Source organism: Nannospalax galili, unplaced genomic scaffold (assembly GCF_000622305.1).
Source record: "Nannospalax galili isolate Female #2095 unplaced genomic scaffold, S.galili_v1.0 scaffold735, whole genome shotgun sequence".
Taxonomy (NCBI): Eukaryota; Metazoa; Chordata; class Mammalia; order Rodentia; family Spalacidae; genus Nannospalax; species Nannospalax galili.
Window position 1 is genome coordinate 341,900 of NW_008337053.1, and position 18,793 is coordinate 360,692.

Sequence of the window (18,793 nt, forward strand, 5' to 3'; positions counted from 1 at the left end):
GAGGAGCCCCTGTCTCTAGTCCCTCATTAAATCTTGGTGCTGTGCTCATGGGCAGGGCAAGGGAGAGTCATAGTTAAAACATACTTCCTGTCCCCCAACCTCCATTTTCCACCGGTGACTGGAAAGCTGCCAGATGGGGACTAATTTCATTTTCATAGTCATTACTGTAAAAACCCTTTACAGCCACATCCTTCTATACCCAGCACACATTATGGTCTTTCTCCCTGAAACACAGTTAAACTTCTGGAGAGCTTTCTGAGAAATATGCAAGTTTTGATTAGTAATTTAATAACAACTCATTCAGGTCATTCACTAATCTTTGGCAAACATTAAATCTTTCAAGTAGTAGCTGTGGCATGGTTCAACAACATACTCTTTTCATTTCAGACTGCATGAACATCAGTTCCTGCAGAAAACTATTGACCATTTTGTTACAAGTAAAATGTTCTTTAGGTTTATTTTATTAATGATTTTTCCAAAACAAACTCAGCAGCACCATCTGAAAAGTTCTCTTTGCATACCACTCTCAACACACATCAACAATTCTAATCTACAAGATCCTCCCTCTGTAAACAGCAAGGCCACAGAATGGTGCTGGCCACTAGAACTAGTTGTCTTATTACTCAGGATGCCACTGGGTGTATATTAGCTCCAAGTGTGCAAGTTATTAAAAGAAACCATTTAAAATAGACTCCAAAAGGACACCAAGATGCAGTACAATGACCACATCTATTATGCATCACACAGCATTATCCTGGGTGGTCCAATAAACAGAAATACCATGTAATTTATCCAGCAGTAATAGCAACTGCCTTAGAGTTGCTTGCCAAAATGTGTATCATTGGTTTATTAGTAAATAACCGAATTTAGGTGAACATGAACAAATGGGAAAATAAACAACTTTTCATATACGTTATTTTTCTCAGCTATGCTTTAAGTCAGACATCTGATACTTAATCTTTACTTCTGCCGTTGAATAAGAAGATCTTTATACAACTATGGATAAAAGTGATCATTACAACTCTGATAATGCCTGAGGAGTTTTCAACTGCAATTTATACAACATGTACCTTTTAAACTTTAATTGGGGCTGAGGATATGACTCAATGGATAAGAGTGTCTTCTGTGCAAGGAAAAGGCCCTGAGTTCACATATCCAGCACCACACAAAAGCAGGGCTTAGCTGTGCATGCCTGTAACCCCAGCTCTGGGGGCAAAGACAGGTCCTGGGAGCTTCCTGGCCAGCTGGTCATACCAACATGTCAAGTTCCAAGTTGGGTGGTAGACCCTATCACAAAAAATAAGGTAGAGAGGGACAGAGGGGGGAGACCTGACCTCCTCCTCTAGCTTGCGTATGTGTGTATGGGCGTCTACACCCATACACACATAAGCACATACAACAAATCACACACACATTTTAAAGAAGAATATCAGTATTTTAAATTATAAGATAAGGGAAGTTAAAACTAGGAATGATAAAAAATGGCTATGAATATACAAACACGATGATTGTTGAAGCCTTCATTCATTAGGAATATCACACATCTGTGCATATCTCAATATCATACTTGCATATACAGCTAGCAGATCAGACAAGATATTTTAATTGGGAGCAGCAGTGAGCATTAAACTGGAAAACAGAAAATCCAGGTTAAATAAAAGCTTCTCATTACGTGTTTCGTCTTAAGGCCATCCCTTGGACATCTCTGAGGCCAGGTCTTTTCAGAGGCAAAAGTGAGGGTGATTCTCACCCCAGCAGGGAGCACACACCACCGAGCTCAGCCCACTCCACAGTCACTCAGCTGTGCATGCTGAGCTGGCCACTCAGCTCCCAACAGTGTCACTCACTCAGCTGTGCTTTTCATTCTAAACTTTCCCCTTTCTGCATGTATGTTTGCAGGGAGCATTTCTCTAATTTGCCTGGATTGTATGAAGTTCAATCCTTTCTTTCCCTTATGGGAAAATCTCCCCTTTTTATCTCGGTGCCACTCTACTTACATATTAGCTCACCACGGAATGCCGCATTCCACTGGCAAAAACTGCCCAGTGGCAAATACTCACAGCCCCCTGTCTCACCATCTTAGAGACCTTTCCAATGACAATTCACAACCCCTCAGAGCTCAGCAAACTTCAGAAAGGAGCTGCACAAACTCAATGTCTGGTAAGTCAATACTACATTAGTGAGTGTCTATATACAAATAACTTTTTTAAAAAAGTATTTACTAGCCACATGATTAGAAGAAACATTTCATTGCAGCATTAATATATTCAGTAACAATTTCCAGAGCAAAGATGTATCTAAAACAGCTTTACCTCTTTCACACTGGGGTCCAGTAAAGCCGTATGTGCAAGCACACCGATTTGGGGCCACACACCTCCCTCCATTGAGACAGCCACTTTCACAGACAGCTGCGAGGTAAAGAGAGAGATTTACATGAGAAAAGGTTAATGAGGCTGTACTTAGGCTCCTAGAAATGGGGACAAATACAATCTGAACAGTCACCCTACAGTTGCAGATCTTCAGGTCTTTTAGAGAAAGCTCCCTGAACAGGTGACTCAGTACCAGTGCCGGGTCAATCTGGACTGTCTCATCACACCCAGCCTCTGAGCAATTCTGCCAGTTGTGCTCCTAACACGGTGATTTCTAACCAGCTTCACCGCACTTGAGCAAGTGGACTCTTGCTTATAATTTATGTGTAACTTTGAGAGGACTCCCTCCAGGGGACATTGCTCCTGCTGAGGTCATCCTTGCAGAAATGTGGCACAAATAACTGCAAGTGAGAAAACATCAATACTGGCATTCAGCAATTTATGCATTGACGTGAGGATCTAGTTTATGCTATAAGGAGATTTATGACTCTACAGACAAAATTAAGTCCAGAGGAACTTGAAGCAGAAACACGTTACTTGCTGGAAAAATAAAAGAACTGCCCTAAGAACTGAAAGCTCGAGTCCCGAGCAGGTCTTCCCTGCATCATTCTCTCTATCCTGTATGCCTGAGGGTAGGTATCTTCATCATGGGGAGTAGACACTTCTCTGCCAATTCTGCAAGTTTCCCCCTCTCTCCCAAGCCCAGCTCAAGTGGTTCCTACTCATTTCATTCAAATCCACTGTGCTTTATATCTTTTCCACTGGTTTTGCTCCTACCCCTGTGGCAGCCATAGGGTTGAGTCTGGAGTCCTCTGTGAGCTGAGCTGTCAGGCAGCTTCCAGCCACTGTCAGTGCAGAGTTCCTACAGTATTCATGCCAGAAACATACCCTCAGCCAAGGACTGCACACAGCAGGATGGCCATTTCTGCCCACCATGGGGGTCTTTGCCCTAGTTTGCTATCAGCCTGGCTAAGGCTCCTTCACCCCACAGTAATAAAAAAAAAAAAACCTTTTAAAAATGAATTTTCATCTTCTGCAGTGTACAGGGACTGGTAGAGAATAGACATAATGGTGCTTGTGAATCAACCAGCAAACTGGACACCCTGTAATGAAACTACAGCAGCCCAGTGCATCTTGAGGAACTGGAGAGATGCAGACAGCATCAATCAATAGCGAGGACATGTTTGGAAAGAATGAAGAAATTAATTTTAAAATACTTTTGAGATGTTTGCTGACAATTCCGGTGGAGAAAATCAGCAAATGAATGGACAATAAACATTTCTGGGATTTCTTTTTGAAGTGATGAAAACTTTCTAAAATTAGTTTACAGTGATGGTTGAACACTCACATTATGGAGCAGTATACTTTAAAAGGATGAATTGTATAGTTTATGAATCAGATCGTTTGCAAAGTTTTTAAGGCCTTCTGTACCCTGCAAATCCAAAGCGCAGAGCAAGGAGGGTGGTAAAGGCGAATGAGAAGAAAGTGAATGATAATTTATCAACACTCAGAATGGAAATGTGGAGCTAAGTGTTTGGGTGATCTGTTAACCTGCAAGGGTCCCCAGACATCTGGAAAGTGCTCGTAGCTCCACAAGTCTACATATGGACAAGCATCTACGACCCGTGCATGGTTCACTTACGTTGTCCACAGTGAGTTCCTATGTACCCTTTCTGGCACAAACAGTGGTCGTCACTGCAGCTGCCTCCATTCATGCAGCGAATATTACAGTGTTGTACTAGAGGGAGAAAAAGAAGAATGATTTATTTTTGCAGTTTGAGGGCATGTATTGCAGCATTTCACTAGGGTTGATTTGTTGTTATTTGACAAGAGAATAAAGTGATTCATCAGAATTCATATTTCTGTGCAGATATGCAGAAATGTCCTAGTTAACAAGGCTAAATATAGTATTTGTATATAAAACCATTTACAGCGCAATGCAGTTGTTTCTTGGCATTTGCTTTAATGGGGGCTAAATGACTTCCCTCTTTTAGCAAAATTTATAACTCAGTGTCATTCCTGTAATTTATACCAGCAGAAAGTCGTGCCTGAATTAACCACACAAGACAAGGTTGTGATGGCAATGATTCCTGTCAAGAGACTCAGAGTCTAAAGTAGCCAGGGGAAAGTGCGAGTAATAAATTACACAGAATTTTGTTAAAGAAATTTTGGTGGTAGAAAAAACAAAATGCCTAGAAAGGCATTTAATAGCCAGGCCAGACTGCTTGATGATGGCAGACTGACTCAGAAAAAAACTGGTTACTTAAACTGTAACCTTAAATTAAAGGAGACCCTCAGTATTTTAACTTCGTTCTTTGTCGCATTTTCAGCTACAGAAGTGTGTGCTTCTAGGCCCTGGACTGTGGGTGACAGCCTTGGGCTGAGCCATTAGAAGAAGCTGGGTCTTGAAAATGGCCAGTAGGCTCCACTGGGAGGGTCCAAGACATGATCATTCCTCTGGCACACGTGTATACGTCTCCAGTTCAGCAACTGGGGCATGCTGGTGGCACTTCCAAAAGGCCAGGGTGGTCCCTAGTATTCTAGAAGCAGTAACCATCCTACCCAGAGAAGACTAAAAGCTTGGCTGAGTAAGTCATGAATCCTCTTGATACAAGGAGGCCAGGCCAGGGCACCACAAGTATGGCCTATTCTGTCCTGCCCTCAGGTTGAGGGAGTCAGTTCCTAGTTACCAGGGAAAAAGACTCAGTGGAGAACAGAGGGCTGTCTTTTTACAGCAGGAGCTGAAACCAACTGCTATACCCATTCTTGGGCTGTCTCCCTGGAGTACAGCAGAATTCTCCCCACAGCCAGCCTCCTCCATGAGAGGTCTTCACAGCAGTCATAAAAAGTGGCTAGTTGGTGACAGGGGAAAAGCTCTAAGGAGCTGCAGATATCCCAGTCAGGAACAGGAAGATTCACTATACCCTCAGAGACAGAAAAGGTGAAGTCGAACTGAAACTGATGCCCTTTAGAACAGCTGCACACTTTCTGAAATACAGTGGAAGGCTCCTTTTCTCCTTGAAGCAAAAACTGCCTCCATGTCAGCATTCAAGACTGTTGAGCTGACCCACATGCCCTTCAGAGCTCCTGAAACTCTGTCTCTTGGTCCACAAACCAACCATTAATTCCCTCAACAAACATGTCCGAATGCCTACTATGCATGCACCACGTATGATGTCAGGCACCCTGCGCTAGTCTCTTGCTGGAATCCCCTCCTACCTACTGTTTCTTTGCCTTAACTCTTACTACCCAAAGTACAAGTCTCACCTAACCACACCTGTCTCCAAGGTCCATTAAAATGTTTCTTCATTCCCTCGCTCTGTCCTGTCTTCTGTTCTATCCTCCATCCCAAACCAGATGGGAGGTGGCAAAGGTAAAGCTGAGTGTGTGTGAGAGTGTGTATGAGTGTATATGTGTATGTGTGTGCATCCGTATGTATGTGTGTATGTGTATGCATGTGGGTTCATGTATGTGTGTGCATGTATATGCGTATGTGTGATGTATATGTGTACTGTGTGGTGTGTACGTCTGTGTGTGTGTGTGTAGCTGCATTATTTCTTCTTTTCCTAACCCATTTTCTTTGAGTGTGTACTGCCATAGTTGCTATTTATATCCCCAAAGTGCCCAGAGTGTCTCCATTAACTCCATGTGCCTTGCTCACACTACCTGGTGACCACATCAAAAGCTACACCCCAGGAACAACTGAGCCTGAGATGTTGTCCTTTGTGTCTTAAGTATAGCCCAAAGTAGACCATTATTTAAATATTTGTATCTTTTTTCTCTATCTATAAAAGCATAAATAACTCCTCTGTTAAATCAACCAACTCAGCAAATCACTCACACAAACTTTAGGCTCCTGTGATTCCATTAAAAACATCTCTGCCAAATGCTTTTTAACCATAAAGCTATCTACAAGTATACAAAGGAAAAAAAAAAACAATTTGGTGAAAACTTTGGAAAATATTCCAAGTGGGTCAGGAAACGGTGCACAGTTGCTTTAAGATTTGATGTTATACTTAGCTTACTCCTATCTTAGAAAACCAGTGAGGACTGGAAAAGGACAGGAAGTGATGTCACTTGAGAAGCAGCATAGGAACTAAGCCCACAAACTGATTTCAATTAAAATGATTCATGCCAAGAGCTGATTTCCATTCCCACATGAGTAACAAAGCCACTTAGTTACTTGAAAATTTAAAAGAAGGAAAAGAAGAAAACTAACAGTAGCTTACATAGGAACTTCATGGTTGTTTGTTCAAGGTGAAAACCAGAATGGATTCCCCTTTCTAGGAAGAGCGATTACATTCACTCTGAAATGTAATAGAATCTAAAGTCTCCTTGATATACTTTCATTTTTTTTATCCCATCTTTGAGTTGAAACTTTTCGAGTTTAAAAATATTCTTTCTCCTTTAAAAACCAAAACCACACTGGCAGACTTGTAAAGCCAGAAGGCATCGTGAGTCCATGGTCACATACACCAAGGAGCCATGAATCCTTCGGGAGACAGGAAGCAAGCTAGGTCATCAATAAACTGAAGGCCTTCATCATTTGCTTTATGAGTCTTAGAGCTTTAAGGGAAAATACATTCCTTTAAAGGTGGGAATGAAGCAGGCATAGTGGCTTCTGTCTGTAACCCCATCACTTGGGAGGCTGAGGCAGAAGTATTGCCATGAATTCAAGGCCAGCCTGGCTACACAGTAACTCCAGCAGGCTACAAGACTGAGACCTTGTCTCAGAAAATAAAAGGTGGAAGAAAACCCTGAATTTCTGTGGGGAAATAAAAGAACTAGATACTCAGTTTACCTTCACCCAAGCTGAGAACGGTTTAGAGAATGCATGTGCATTGGTTTTTATTTTGGATTGAATTCTGCCACTGGTACATATTCTCTAATTTACTCTATAATTTAAATAAGAATCCCAGATGTTTCACAATCAGCAGGCAAGGGTCTATGGCTCTTGAAAAAAAGCAGCCGAGAAGCAGGGCTCTGCGTATACCCTTTAGGATGCCATAGCTTTCACTGGGCATGCTAAGCACCCACACATTAGCTTATATTCCTAAACTCAATTAGTGTTGAGACTTTACTAAAAACACAGTACTAGAAGAGTCAAAGCTTCAGAGTGCAAGCAGTGCAAGCTGATGCCAACCTGTTCAGTAAACCTTGGGAGCTGAACTCCCCACTGAGGAAGATGCCAGACATAGGGCTGGAAAGATGGCTCAGCAGTTAAAAGCACTGGCTGCTCTTGCAGAGGACCCAGGTTCAGCTCCCAGTACCCACATGGGGGCCAACAGCTTTCCTTAACGCCAGTTCCAGGGGATCCAACGCCCCCTTCTGACCTCTGAGGGCATTGCACAACATGGGTACTCTTACACATATGCAGGCAAAACACTCATATATGTAATATTTTTAAAAATATTTTATTATTTTTATTTTATGTGTATGTGTGTATTGCCTGCATGTAGGTAAGTGCACCCCTGTCGTGCAATGCCCATGGAGGTCAGAAGAGGTGGTCCAATTCCCTGGAACTGGAGTTACGGACGGTTGTCAGCTGCCATGTGGGTGCTGGGATTTGAACCTGAGTCTTCTGCGAGAACAACCAGTGTTCTTAACCGCTGAGCCATCTCTCCAGCCCCTCATACATGTAATATAAAAATAAACATATCTTTAAAAGATGGCCAGACAGCTTCTGAGCATCATATCCTAGAACAAAATGTTGACATTTACTTGTATCCACAAAAAAAAAATCTCAAATTAATTTTGTGTTCATTTCAGGTATCAGTCGTTCAACAAAATACTGTCTCAGCATCTTCTGTTGAATGGGCATCACAGAAAGCACAGTAAATTAAGAGAAATGACCGAACAGAAAAGAATGGCATGCGGGCACCATGGGAGGGAAGAGCCGTTGGGCTGGCATCTGGATCTAAATATCTCAGGCAATGACTCCCTCTGGAATGCACTAGGCCTTCTGGTTCTAAAGGCCAGTCATTATCCTCTGGGCAGACTCAGTCAGCAAAAAGAGCACTCTGCGAACAAGCATCTACAGGCTGAGCATGTGTCTTACTTTCAGCACTAGTAAAAGCTCAGACAAATTAAACAGCCTAATTCCTGCTCTCTGCATCTGAAAAAACAATCCACAGGGGTGGCCCAAATCACTGCAGGACAAAAACAATTTTCATTTGGACAGACAGCTCCCTCAGGTGCAGAAACGTTCGTTGGTGCCTAAAGATACACGATTTAGAAGAACTAGGTCACTAACACATCTCAAAAAAATAAAATAAAATAAAAACCTACCTGAACTCAAAAAAGTCCATGGAAGGACAAGTTAGATGACATCAGGGATATGGTACATCCCTCAAGATCCGACCAGAGAGCAAAATCTCCAACCACCTCACAGGAGGAGTCTGGGTAGATCTTGGGTGGTCCTCTTCCCTACAGTTCCTTCAAAAGCTTTTTGAAAGACAAGTCTTTGAGAGGAGTCGCAGCCCTGACTTCTTCCTGGGAGTACCCTCATATTTCTGGTGCATGATTGCACCATACTCTCTCAAGCCTGTGAATGGTCTAGAATTTTGCTTGGCATTCTTATATCTCAGATGTATGCTGGAAGTATAAGTGTCCCAAGTCTCAACTGGAACTAAAGTAAACAGAAAATAATAAAACTTGAAAAAAGTAGGGATTCCGCCAGATGTCAATACTGCTCACAGTGATGCAAAGATTTAATATAATTTGTATCCAAGTCCTCAAAGGTTTTATAGATATAGATAAGATCAATCTAAAACTTTTATGGAAGGGCAAAAGAAGAGCAAAATGAGAGCACGAATGCATTTTATGGTATAGTTGAAGAAATCAAGACTGTGGACTATTAGGAAAGGAACAGATCAATACAATAGCGTAGAACCCAGAAATAGACTATCAGGAATAAACCCAAATGATTTTCAACAAAAATAAAACGCTAATTTTCATGAGTCAGCTTTCTGTCACTATATCAAGTACTTGAGATAATCAACCTAGAAAGGGAAAAGGTTTGCTCTGGCTCACAGTTTGGAGGTTTCGGCCTATACTCTTGACCCCATAGCTCTGTGCCTATGATGTGGCAACACACGCTGGCAGGAGTGTGAGGCACAGCAAGACAATTAGCCTCGTGGCAAGGGAACAAAAGAAGGCAAGGTGGGGACTAGAGTCTCACAATCCCCTTCAAGGGTGTGCGTCCAGTGACCTAAAGGCCTCTCTCAAGGTCCCACCTTGTAAAGATTTTACCACCTCCCAACAGTTCCTTGACCTTTCGAAATATTTGAGATGTAAACTATGACAAAATCAAATGCCTGGAGGACAGAATTTTCAGAAACTAATGACGTTGGAACAACTGGACATCCATGGGTAACAACTGAACCCAACCTCAAGCTCACACCTCATATAAAATTTACCTTCGGAGATCACAGACATAGATGTCAAACTATAAACATCTAGGGGGGAAATGGGAGAAAATCTTTGCTATCTAAGACTACGCAAAGCCCTCAGACTTAATGCCAAAATCATGGAGGAACAAAGAAAAGTTGACAAATTAGAGTAATTAGGTTTAAAAACTTTTGCCTTGTGAAGCTCACACAGTGGTGGGTGGGAAAGCAAACTGACGAGCATCGAGTGCAAGGAAATATCTGCAAATCACGCCTGACAAAGCTAGGATTTAGAACATACAAAGCTCTCAAAACGGAAGTAAAGCAAACACTCTACCAGAGTCTGGACAGACGAGAAAGCATTTCACTGAAAAAGACATACAAGAGAAAAGTAAGCACACGAAGTTATTCAGCATCATCAGCCATTAGGGAAGTGTAAGTGAAAACCAGAACTACCTAAAGTTGAAGGACTACCTAAAGTTGAAAGACTAGCTGCAGTTAAGGACAGTGACAGCACAGAGAGCCGGAATCGAAACTGGGTCACGCAGACATTGCTGCTGAGAACGTAAAATGGCACAACTACTCCAAAAAATAGTTTGACAGTTCTTAAAAAGCTAAACATGAAACCTACATTCAACCCAGAAACTGCATTCCTGGGCATTTATCCCGAGAAAATAAAGACTTGTGTTCACCAAAAACCTGTATGCAAGTCTTCATAGCAGCTTTATTTGAGTAACACACACATACATACAAGCACACACCAAAAACAACAGCAAAAGCTGGAAACAACGTAGGAAGGTAGCTAAAAAAACTGTGGTATCTCCACAGAATGTGTTTTGCATAGCAGTGAAAGAACAAGCTGTTGCTGCAAGCAACAACCGAGAAAACTGAGGTTATTCTGGTGACGAATGCCAATCCCAGAAACTTGTATGTTATCTGATCCTATTTTTATAACATCCTTGAAATGACAAAATCATGAAAATAGAAATAGATTAGTGGTTGTCAAGACTCAGGAGGGCACAGGGGCAGGAGGAAAATGACAATGAGAAGATCCCGTGAGGGTTTCCTGTGAGGCTGGAGGTATTCTGTGTCTTGACTGCATTAACGCAGCACTCTGACTGTGATGCTGTACTACAGTTCTGTAAGATTGGTCACCAAGAGAAAAAATAGGTAAAGTCTCTCTCCATATTAGGTCTTAAAACTGTCTTCGAACATGTAATTTTCTCAAAATATGAAATTCAATCATGAAAGTCTCTCTCAAAAGGTGTAAAGCAAGGAAAATAAGATCAGCATAAAACTGATTTCTAAAAATATAAAATAGAGGGCAAGTGAGGTGGCTCATTGGGTAAAGATTCTTGCCACAAAGCCTGACAACCTGAATTTGATCCCTAAGACCCACATGGTAGAAGGAAAGAACCAAAGTTGTCCTCTGATCTCCACAAGAACCCTGTGACATGTACACGTGCTCACACACATATACATATATACATACATACACACATACACACACATTTTTTAAAATTTTGTAATAAAATAAAATGTGGGAAATAACTTTATGAATATATGTATATATATGGGCATGTGTATATATTCTGCTCTGAATATGTGTCCTTCCTCCTAAGTTTCTTTGTTAAAACCACTGTACTATTATTAATGATGAGTAAAATCACACAGGCCAAGCCTTTGTTTGAGTTAGTGTTAACTGTCAACTTGACAATCTAAAAATCACGCGGCAGTGGCCTCCGGCATGCCTGTGCAGATTATCTCAACTGTATAACTGAGGTGAGAGGCCACTCACCTGTGGGGATTATCTCAACTGTATAACTGAGGTGAGAGGCCACTCACCTGTGGGGATTATCTCAACTGTATAACTGAGGTGAGAGGCCACTGTGGTTGAGGCCCTTCCCTGACTGGGATCCAGAAATGTATAAAAATGGAGAAACTGAGCTGAGCACAAGAAGCATGCATGAATGGACTGTGGATGTAATGTGGCTAGCTGGTTCAAACGCCTGCCATCTTGACTTATCCCTAATGATGGACTGAACTGTGAGCCAAATAAACGTTGGGGTATTTTATCTTAGCAGCAGGAAATGAAACTAAGATGGGTCCTTAAAATGAGGACCAGGAGCTTGTTTACCATGTGACACACATATGGTGACAATATGAAACATGCTGTTATCAGACATGTGATCTGCTGAGGCTTTGATCTTAGAAGCCCCAATTTCTAGAACTATAAAAGTTTTGTTGTTTAGGGGCCAGAGAGATGGCTCAGCAGTTAAGAACACCAGTTGTTCTTGCAGAAGACTCGGGTTCGAATCCCAGCACCCACATGGCAGCTAACACCTGTTCGTAACTCCAGTTCCAGGGGATCCGACAGCCTCTTCTGACCTCCGCGGGCATTTCACCACACGGCTGCACTTACCTACATGCAGGCAATACATGCATACACATAAAATAAAAATAATAAATTTAAAAAAATTTAAAGTTTGTTGTTTATAAATTGCCCCACCTAAGTTATTTTGTTATGGAAGCCTGAACCATTTCTCAATACTAATAGTATTACGAGCTAATACGTATTTGTGTATATGTACATTACAATTAAAAGAGAGTTGAAGTAAATTCAGTCAATAAACATGATAGAACGTTATAAGGAATAAGACTGCATGCACAGGATCCAACTCGAGTCTTAGAAAAATGAGTAGAGTCCTAAATACAGCTAGAATTAAAATCTAGAAAAAGCACTGCTCTGACCTTGTCTAGCTAATCCTTCTTTTGTTTTGGTGTCTAATGGCAATTTCCAGAGTTGTACAAGATCTAAGCAAAGTCGCATCCTACTGGTCCCCCCAAAATTACCAACCGGTAGTTTGAAACTTACAGAAATGTCTCTCTACACTTAGGCCACTAAAAGATCATTGTCTTTCTCAGAGGCTCAGGACATTCAAGTCAGGACCACCTGAAAGAACAGCTTCCTCCATCCTTGCCACTTTAAGATAAGAACAGTGAGCTCAGAGATCTACAACCCGCCAGACCTCCACTACCCCATCACATACCAAGTACGAAATTTTCATAGGATGAAGGGCTTTTTGCTCTAAAGCAGTCTTGCTCAACATGTAAGAGGGTAGTTATGAATGCATCCTGATACACTTGTAGACGACAGTGTTATATCACAATGTTAAGAGGTTAGTAGAACAATAAGTAATGAATAAACATATCTCACTGAGCTGAGGTTATCCCATTGGCAGGAGAGTTACCCAGTGATCCATCTTTCAATTACTGAGAGCTACAGGGTCCTGAAAGCTCTGTAGTAGAGTACAACTATTCCCAAAACATTGTTTCAAAAGATCAGATTATCCTCAACTAATCTTAATTTAAAAATTTTGGCATCTTTAACTGTCAAACTGTTAAGACAATGGTAGTTCAAAGGGAGTTCAAGTCAATCATTTTAAATACTCCAAATATCTCAGGGACCTTGAAATAAGACCTCTTCCACACACTACTCTCTTCTACATGCTGTTTTGGGGCTTTGTCCAATAGCCACAGATGAATCCAAACTCCTCCAGAGAGGACCATCCACAAGCCTTAGACTTAGTCTCTAGCCTAAATCCAGTCTCAGAATCTACTGCCATGCTCCTCCCATCTACAGCTAGTTCAAAACATAGCAGAACCACGCAGACTTCCTGTCTGGTCTTGTTAACCTCCTGTCCACACCTCATGACTTTCACCTGACAGAAGTCAAGAGCATGTCACATTATCATCAGGGAACTTTCTAGCTGGTGACGCTGTCCTGATTTTCTTTCCTTAGAGGGTTAATTGGCTTAAAGATCAATCTAATGAACTTTATTCCTAACTTGATATCCACATTCTGCCCAGCACTGAAGCTGTTTCTCCTCCACGGCAGCCTGAGGTCTTCCTCGGAGAGGCAGAGATGTCCAGCATGTTCCTGGACCTACCAGCGGACTTCACTGTCTCTTCCCAATCCTCCAGTTTAGGTACCATTGCTGTGTAGAGTGAGCCCCCAACATGCAAAACCAAGCTGAAGTCAGGTAAGAAAATGCTGTACTCTGTGAGGAACAAGACTCCCCAGTCCATGGGGGCGGGGTTCTATTTTGATCTGCAACTGACTTTATTTAGTATTGGGCTGTCTTTACTTGGGTTCCACTGGAAACAGATTCTGAGACACCAATTTTAACAGAAGCAGTTTGTTAGGGAGCAGTTCCAGGAAACACGGGTAGATGAATTAGAAAGTGAGATGGGGTAAGAAGCAGCTGAGCTTTTACAATCTACTACCACTAGGCATCAAGGGCTTAGTGCTGGTCAGAAACTTCAGAAAACTGAGGAACAAATCTCAGAATGATCCAAACTGATAGCAAAGAAGCTGGAGTGCTTATCCAACAGGTCCCTGTCTGTATCTGATTTTTAAATAAGTTTTTCATGAGATAAATTTCATATTTCAGTACCACAAAGACAAATGACTAGTTTTCTTGAGCCAAAAACATTCATTAAAAGATCATGTTGGTGGTCACCTTTCCTGGCATTTACATTGGAGATACAGAGATGAATGCGGTTATCCCTGCACCAAAGGTCACAGTCTTGATATTATTCCCAGTGACTATACCCCATGGGTAATTTTCCTATAAAGAGTGAAGAAGGGAAGTGGAGGACAGATCCAGGAAAGCCCTTCCAAGTATTTGGGCAAAGTGAAGAAGGCAGATGTTCTAGTGGAGGGAAAAAAATATGTTTCAGGCAAGAAAAAAGCTGAAAGAAAATGTAGGAGAAAATAGGGCATAACCACATAAAATAATATTCTATATAATGACATGTTAGACTCACTGGATCTGGAGCCACAGGAAGGAGCTATCTGGCCAGACGGGCAAGTGCACATATTTGGCCTCGAACAAAATCCATCTCCGCAGGAATGTCGGCAAATGGCTGTGAATGAAACCAGAGGTCTGTCAGTCTATGGATTCATCAGCATACGGTTAGTCATCAGGATCCCGTACTCAGTTGAGGAGGCCAGGCCCATTGCTCCTCATGAACTTCGCCATCACGGTATATATAGTGTTAAACCTCAGGTATATTCATTAATAAAACAAATCCATTGGGGTAAACAAACTTGCTTTAAAACTAATAACTCCCTTGTGGATATTGGTGGCTCTCAACCTTTCTCTTTATTGCATAGCACCCATCAAAAATATGGATATTGCATAGCAGCCTATCCCTGGATAGGCTGTAACAGGAAAACAAAACAAATGAAAATCTTGCATCTAAGCATATTTAACTTTTTTATACTAACTATGATTGAATGCTGTAAAATTTGTCACACTATTATTGGGAGATGATTTAATTGTAAATGTTTAATGTTTTCCCTGTTCTGAATTGCACTGGCAACCCAAAAGGAGAATCTGGAATCCACCACTCTGCTGACTCTACAGTCAAGAAATCTTTCTTTCACTAGGGAGATGTTAGCATTTCCAGTGCCACCCAGCAGCCAATGTCTTGGGACGAAATGCTCTGTCCGTGCCCAAAAGAGCAAATTCAATGGCAAATGACTTAAATTTGTTAGCAGACGAAGGTTTGGTCACTGCCTCTTATACTTATTGGCATGGTGTGCTCCTTTGCCCAAGCTTCTTCGGCAAAGACCCTTATAAGTAACAAACATGATGCAAGAGGCTTAAATAAAACAGAATGGAGTGTGCACTGAAACATCATAAAAGCTTAGCTGGAGATTACCAGCTGTTATGAAATGAGCTATCACAAAATCACATCAACACTTATTTTGATGCCTTAAGAAAACATTTCTCAGAGAAGTCTAAAGAACTCAGGGAAAGGACTCTATTGTCAAGCTTATTTAGAAAACTCCAAATAATCATATACCCCTCTTAGTGACTTTTTTTGAGACTATGTCACTATATAGCCCAGGCTGGCCTCAAACTCTTGACCCTCTTGCCTCTGGAGTACTGGGATTATGTGCATACTACCACAGCCAGCTGTGACTCAGCCATGAACATGAAGACAAACCCCTGCCTTTTATCTTTAAGAGTTAGAACTGCTTTTGTCCTTGACCACTCAGATTCGGTATTTTGGGGAGGCCTGTGTCTTATTGTAGCCAGCAAGGTAGAAATTACAATAAAAAATTCAACAAAGATAGGATTTTCTTCAAAAATCCTATTAGAGTGATTACACAGTCTCTGTAGCCAGTAATAGCATGTGCAAACAGCATACAACCTTGACCAAAGTGTCCCTGCTGTTCCATTCTCTAGGTCTGGAAGTGTTCTAAGGGAAGTCACTACATTAAAGAATGGCAATGCTTTGAAAAGTTGATTTCCCAAGTTAGGGTCAGGAAAAGCAGGAAAATCTTAGAGCTGTAAACACATTAATAGTATGCTCAGCTATAAACACATTAATAGTATGCAGTTGCTAATGTCACTATGTGTGTAGAAGGACAGGTTGTCTACTTACGAACAATACACTGATTTCCACCAGGCAGAGTTTTCCATCCAGGACAACAGTAAGCATTATAACGTGATCCACAGACATTGGGTCTGAAACAGAAGCACAGAGTTACATACTTAAAAAAAAACTGTGACCAGATGAAAAAGAAAGAATCCTCGGTTATGAAGCAGGATGAATCCCTGGAAACAGAGAACAGTAAAGATCCTGGGGCCCAGTCAAGCTTAGTGGTTTAGGGCACGGTGGATATTTTAACATGATGATATGGTAGAATTATCTCTTAACACCAACATCCACACAGTGCATCAGGAAAATAAAACCCAGAGGTGCAAAGGGGCCTCCATCTCAATGCAGTGATGCAAAAACCCATCGAGCTACATGAGTCCAATTTAAGCAACAACCTCCTTATGCACATGGATGAGAAAGGTCATCGAAACATCTGTTACATATAGGTTTTTAAATGTCTACTCTTAGAAACTGCATATTTCCTCCTTTAGCCCAGCTCACCTCTAAACTGTTACCACATTCTTCCTTTCACGAAAATTACAAGAACACAAACTCTACCATCAGTCAAAAAAACATAAGGGCCAAAACATATAAGTATTACTTTAGCAAAAGCCTGGAAACAGTTGATACCAGAAATCACAGGAAAATAAAAGCAACGTCACTCCGAGTTTATTGTTTACAGACAGTTTGTCATGTGCCTTAAAGCAAAGCCTCCATTCAGAATCCACAGGATCCATCTTTAACAATTTCTGGGAGCAACTGGGTAAAGCTATAGTTACTCTTATAGTGGAGATGTAAAGCCCTCCTGCTTATACTCTGACTCTCCCTTCTACCTTGTGGGGGATTGTGGACCCAAGTAAAGAATTCTCCTTATCTTTTACCCTTTTTATAATCCCAGAAATCCTGGAGCAATCTTAAGCACATGCCGCATATTTTAGACTGACGGATGTTAAGGGCAGAAATGAAGAAAATGAGGTGGGTGTAGGGGAACTTGAACTCCACACCCAGCAGCCTGAACTGTGACTAACTGGATAGAGCCTTAATGGATGCGTGGCTTTACAGACTCTATGGGTCTTCATTTATTTCAGCACACATTTGCATGGTCTCCATTGTGAGTGTATCTATGAGGTGAAATCGTGAACAGGATCCTTTCACATGTGAAAAGGAGAGTGAAAATACAAAGCAACATTATCATCACTCACCTAAACCTGAGTGAGATTCTCAGCAGCCAAAATTTCAGGTGGTTCAGGAAAAGACAAAAACGTATTAACTGAGGGGCTGGAGCAATGGCTCAGCAGTAGGGCACTGGCTACTCTTGCAGAAGACCCGCATTTGATTCCCAGCACCCACATGGTGGCTCACAATTATCTGTAACTCCAGTTCCAGGGGACCTGACACCCTCTTTTGGTCTTTGTAGGCACTGTAAACATGTGATACACATACATATATGCAAAACACTCCTAACACATATAGTGAAAACCAACAAATCTTTAAGAAACTTCTAACTTCATGGTTCTTGATGCTTTATTCCTCCTGTGACAAAGCCACATCCCAAACTTCAGTATGCAGAATTTCCTGAGCAAACTCGTAATCTTGGAAAGAAAACTAAGAGTGAATAGGCTGCAGGAGCTGGGAGTGCTCAAACCTTCTAATTCTACAAAGGTCCTCTTGATTTAAAATGACAATCCAGCTAAAATCAACTATCTCAAAACTTCCCCACCAACAGCTCATCCCAACACTTCCTCTAGATCCAGACCAATCCCAAATAGGACTCAGAATCACTTCACGAGACCCCTGAGCCTTTGCAGGGTACCCAGTGGCTAAAGGAACTATGTTTACAAGCAAAACTTGGGACCTATTATTGTCTGACAAAAAAAAGAGTGCGTCATGGAATGCCAGTGCATGTAACAGGGTAAAGGTGCTAATGACAAAGGGTCCAAGGTCAATCCTTTCAGCCCTCCAAAGCAAGATATTCAAAAGATTTCCCCAAAGTATGTGAAATATTACAGTACTGTGAGCATTATTGTTTTTCCAATGTGTAGAATTATTCTGTCACTCAAACGTGAAAGACTACACAATTTACCACAGTTAGAAACTAAGAGGAGTGTAAACGTCATAGCATAGGACAGGGGAGATGGCTCAGTGGGAAAGAGCTCTTCTATGAAAGCATGAGTACCTCAGTTCAAATCCCCAGCACCCACATAAAAAGTTGGGCAGGGCCTCACATGTGTCTGTGACCTAAGCACTGTGCAGAGGCTCACTGGGCTTGCTGGTCACCAGCCTAGCTCTATGTTCAGTGAGAGATCCTGTCTCAAGGGATTAAAGCAGAGAGTAACAGAGCAGGACACTCAACATCCTCCTCTACCCCACCACAGACACACATGTGCGCACACACCACATACATATACCACACATACACATATTTAAATTTTTAAAAATAAAAAAGTAATGGCATAGACAACATGAATTCAGAAACAAGTTAGAAGGAAAAGTTTGTAGGGGAAAAGACAACTGATCCAAGAATAATAGGTCTAAGTATATAACATAGTATTTGAAAATAACCAAAAATAAATTATGCTA

The 18,793-nt window shown here is 41.5% G+C and overlaps 1 protein-coding gene across 1 annotated transcript in view; it reads right to left on the minus strand.

The window, feature by feature from the left end:
• Positions 1–18,793, minus strand: part of Fbn1 (fibrillin 1) — a 223,254-nt gene that overhangs the window by 175,920 nt on the left and 28,541 nt on the right. Inside the window, exons 3-6 of the mRNA XM_008831779.3 lie at positions 16,217–16,299; positions 14,588–14,686; positions 4,012–4,107; positions 2,313–2,408 (exon numbers count right to left, since the gene is read on the minus strand). Coding sequence (XP_008830001.1) covers positions 2,313–2,408; positions 4,012–4,107; positions 14,588–14,686; positions 16,217–16,299 — 374 coding nt within the window. The remainder of the gene's footprint in view (positions 1–2,312; positions 2,409–4,011; positions 4,108–14,587; positions 14,687–16,216; positions 16,300–18,793) is intronic.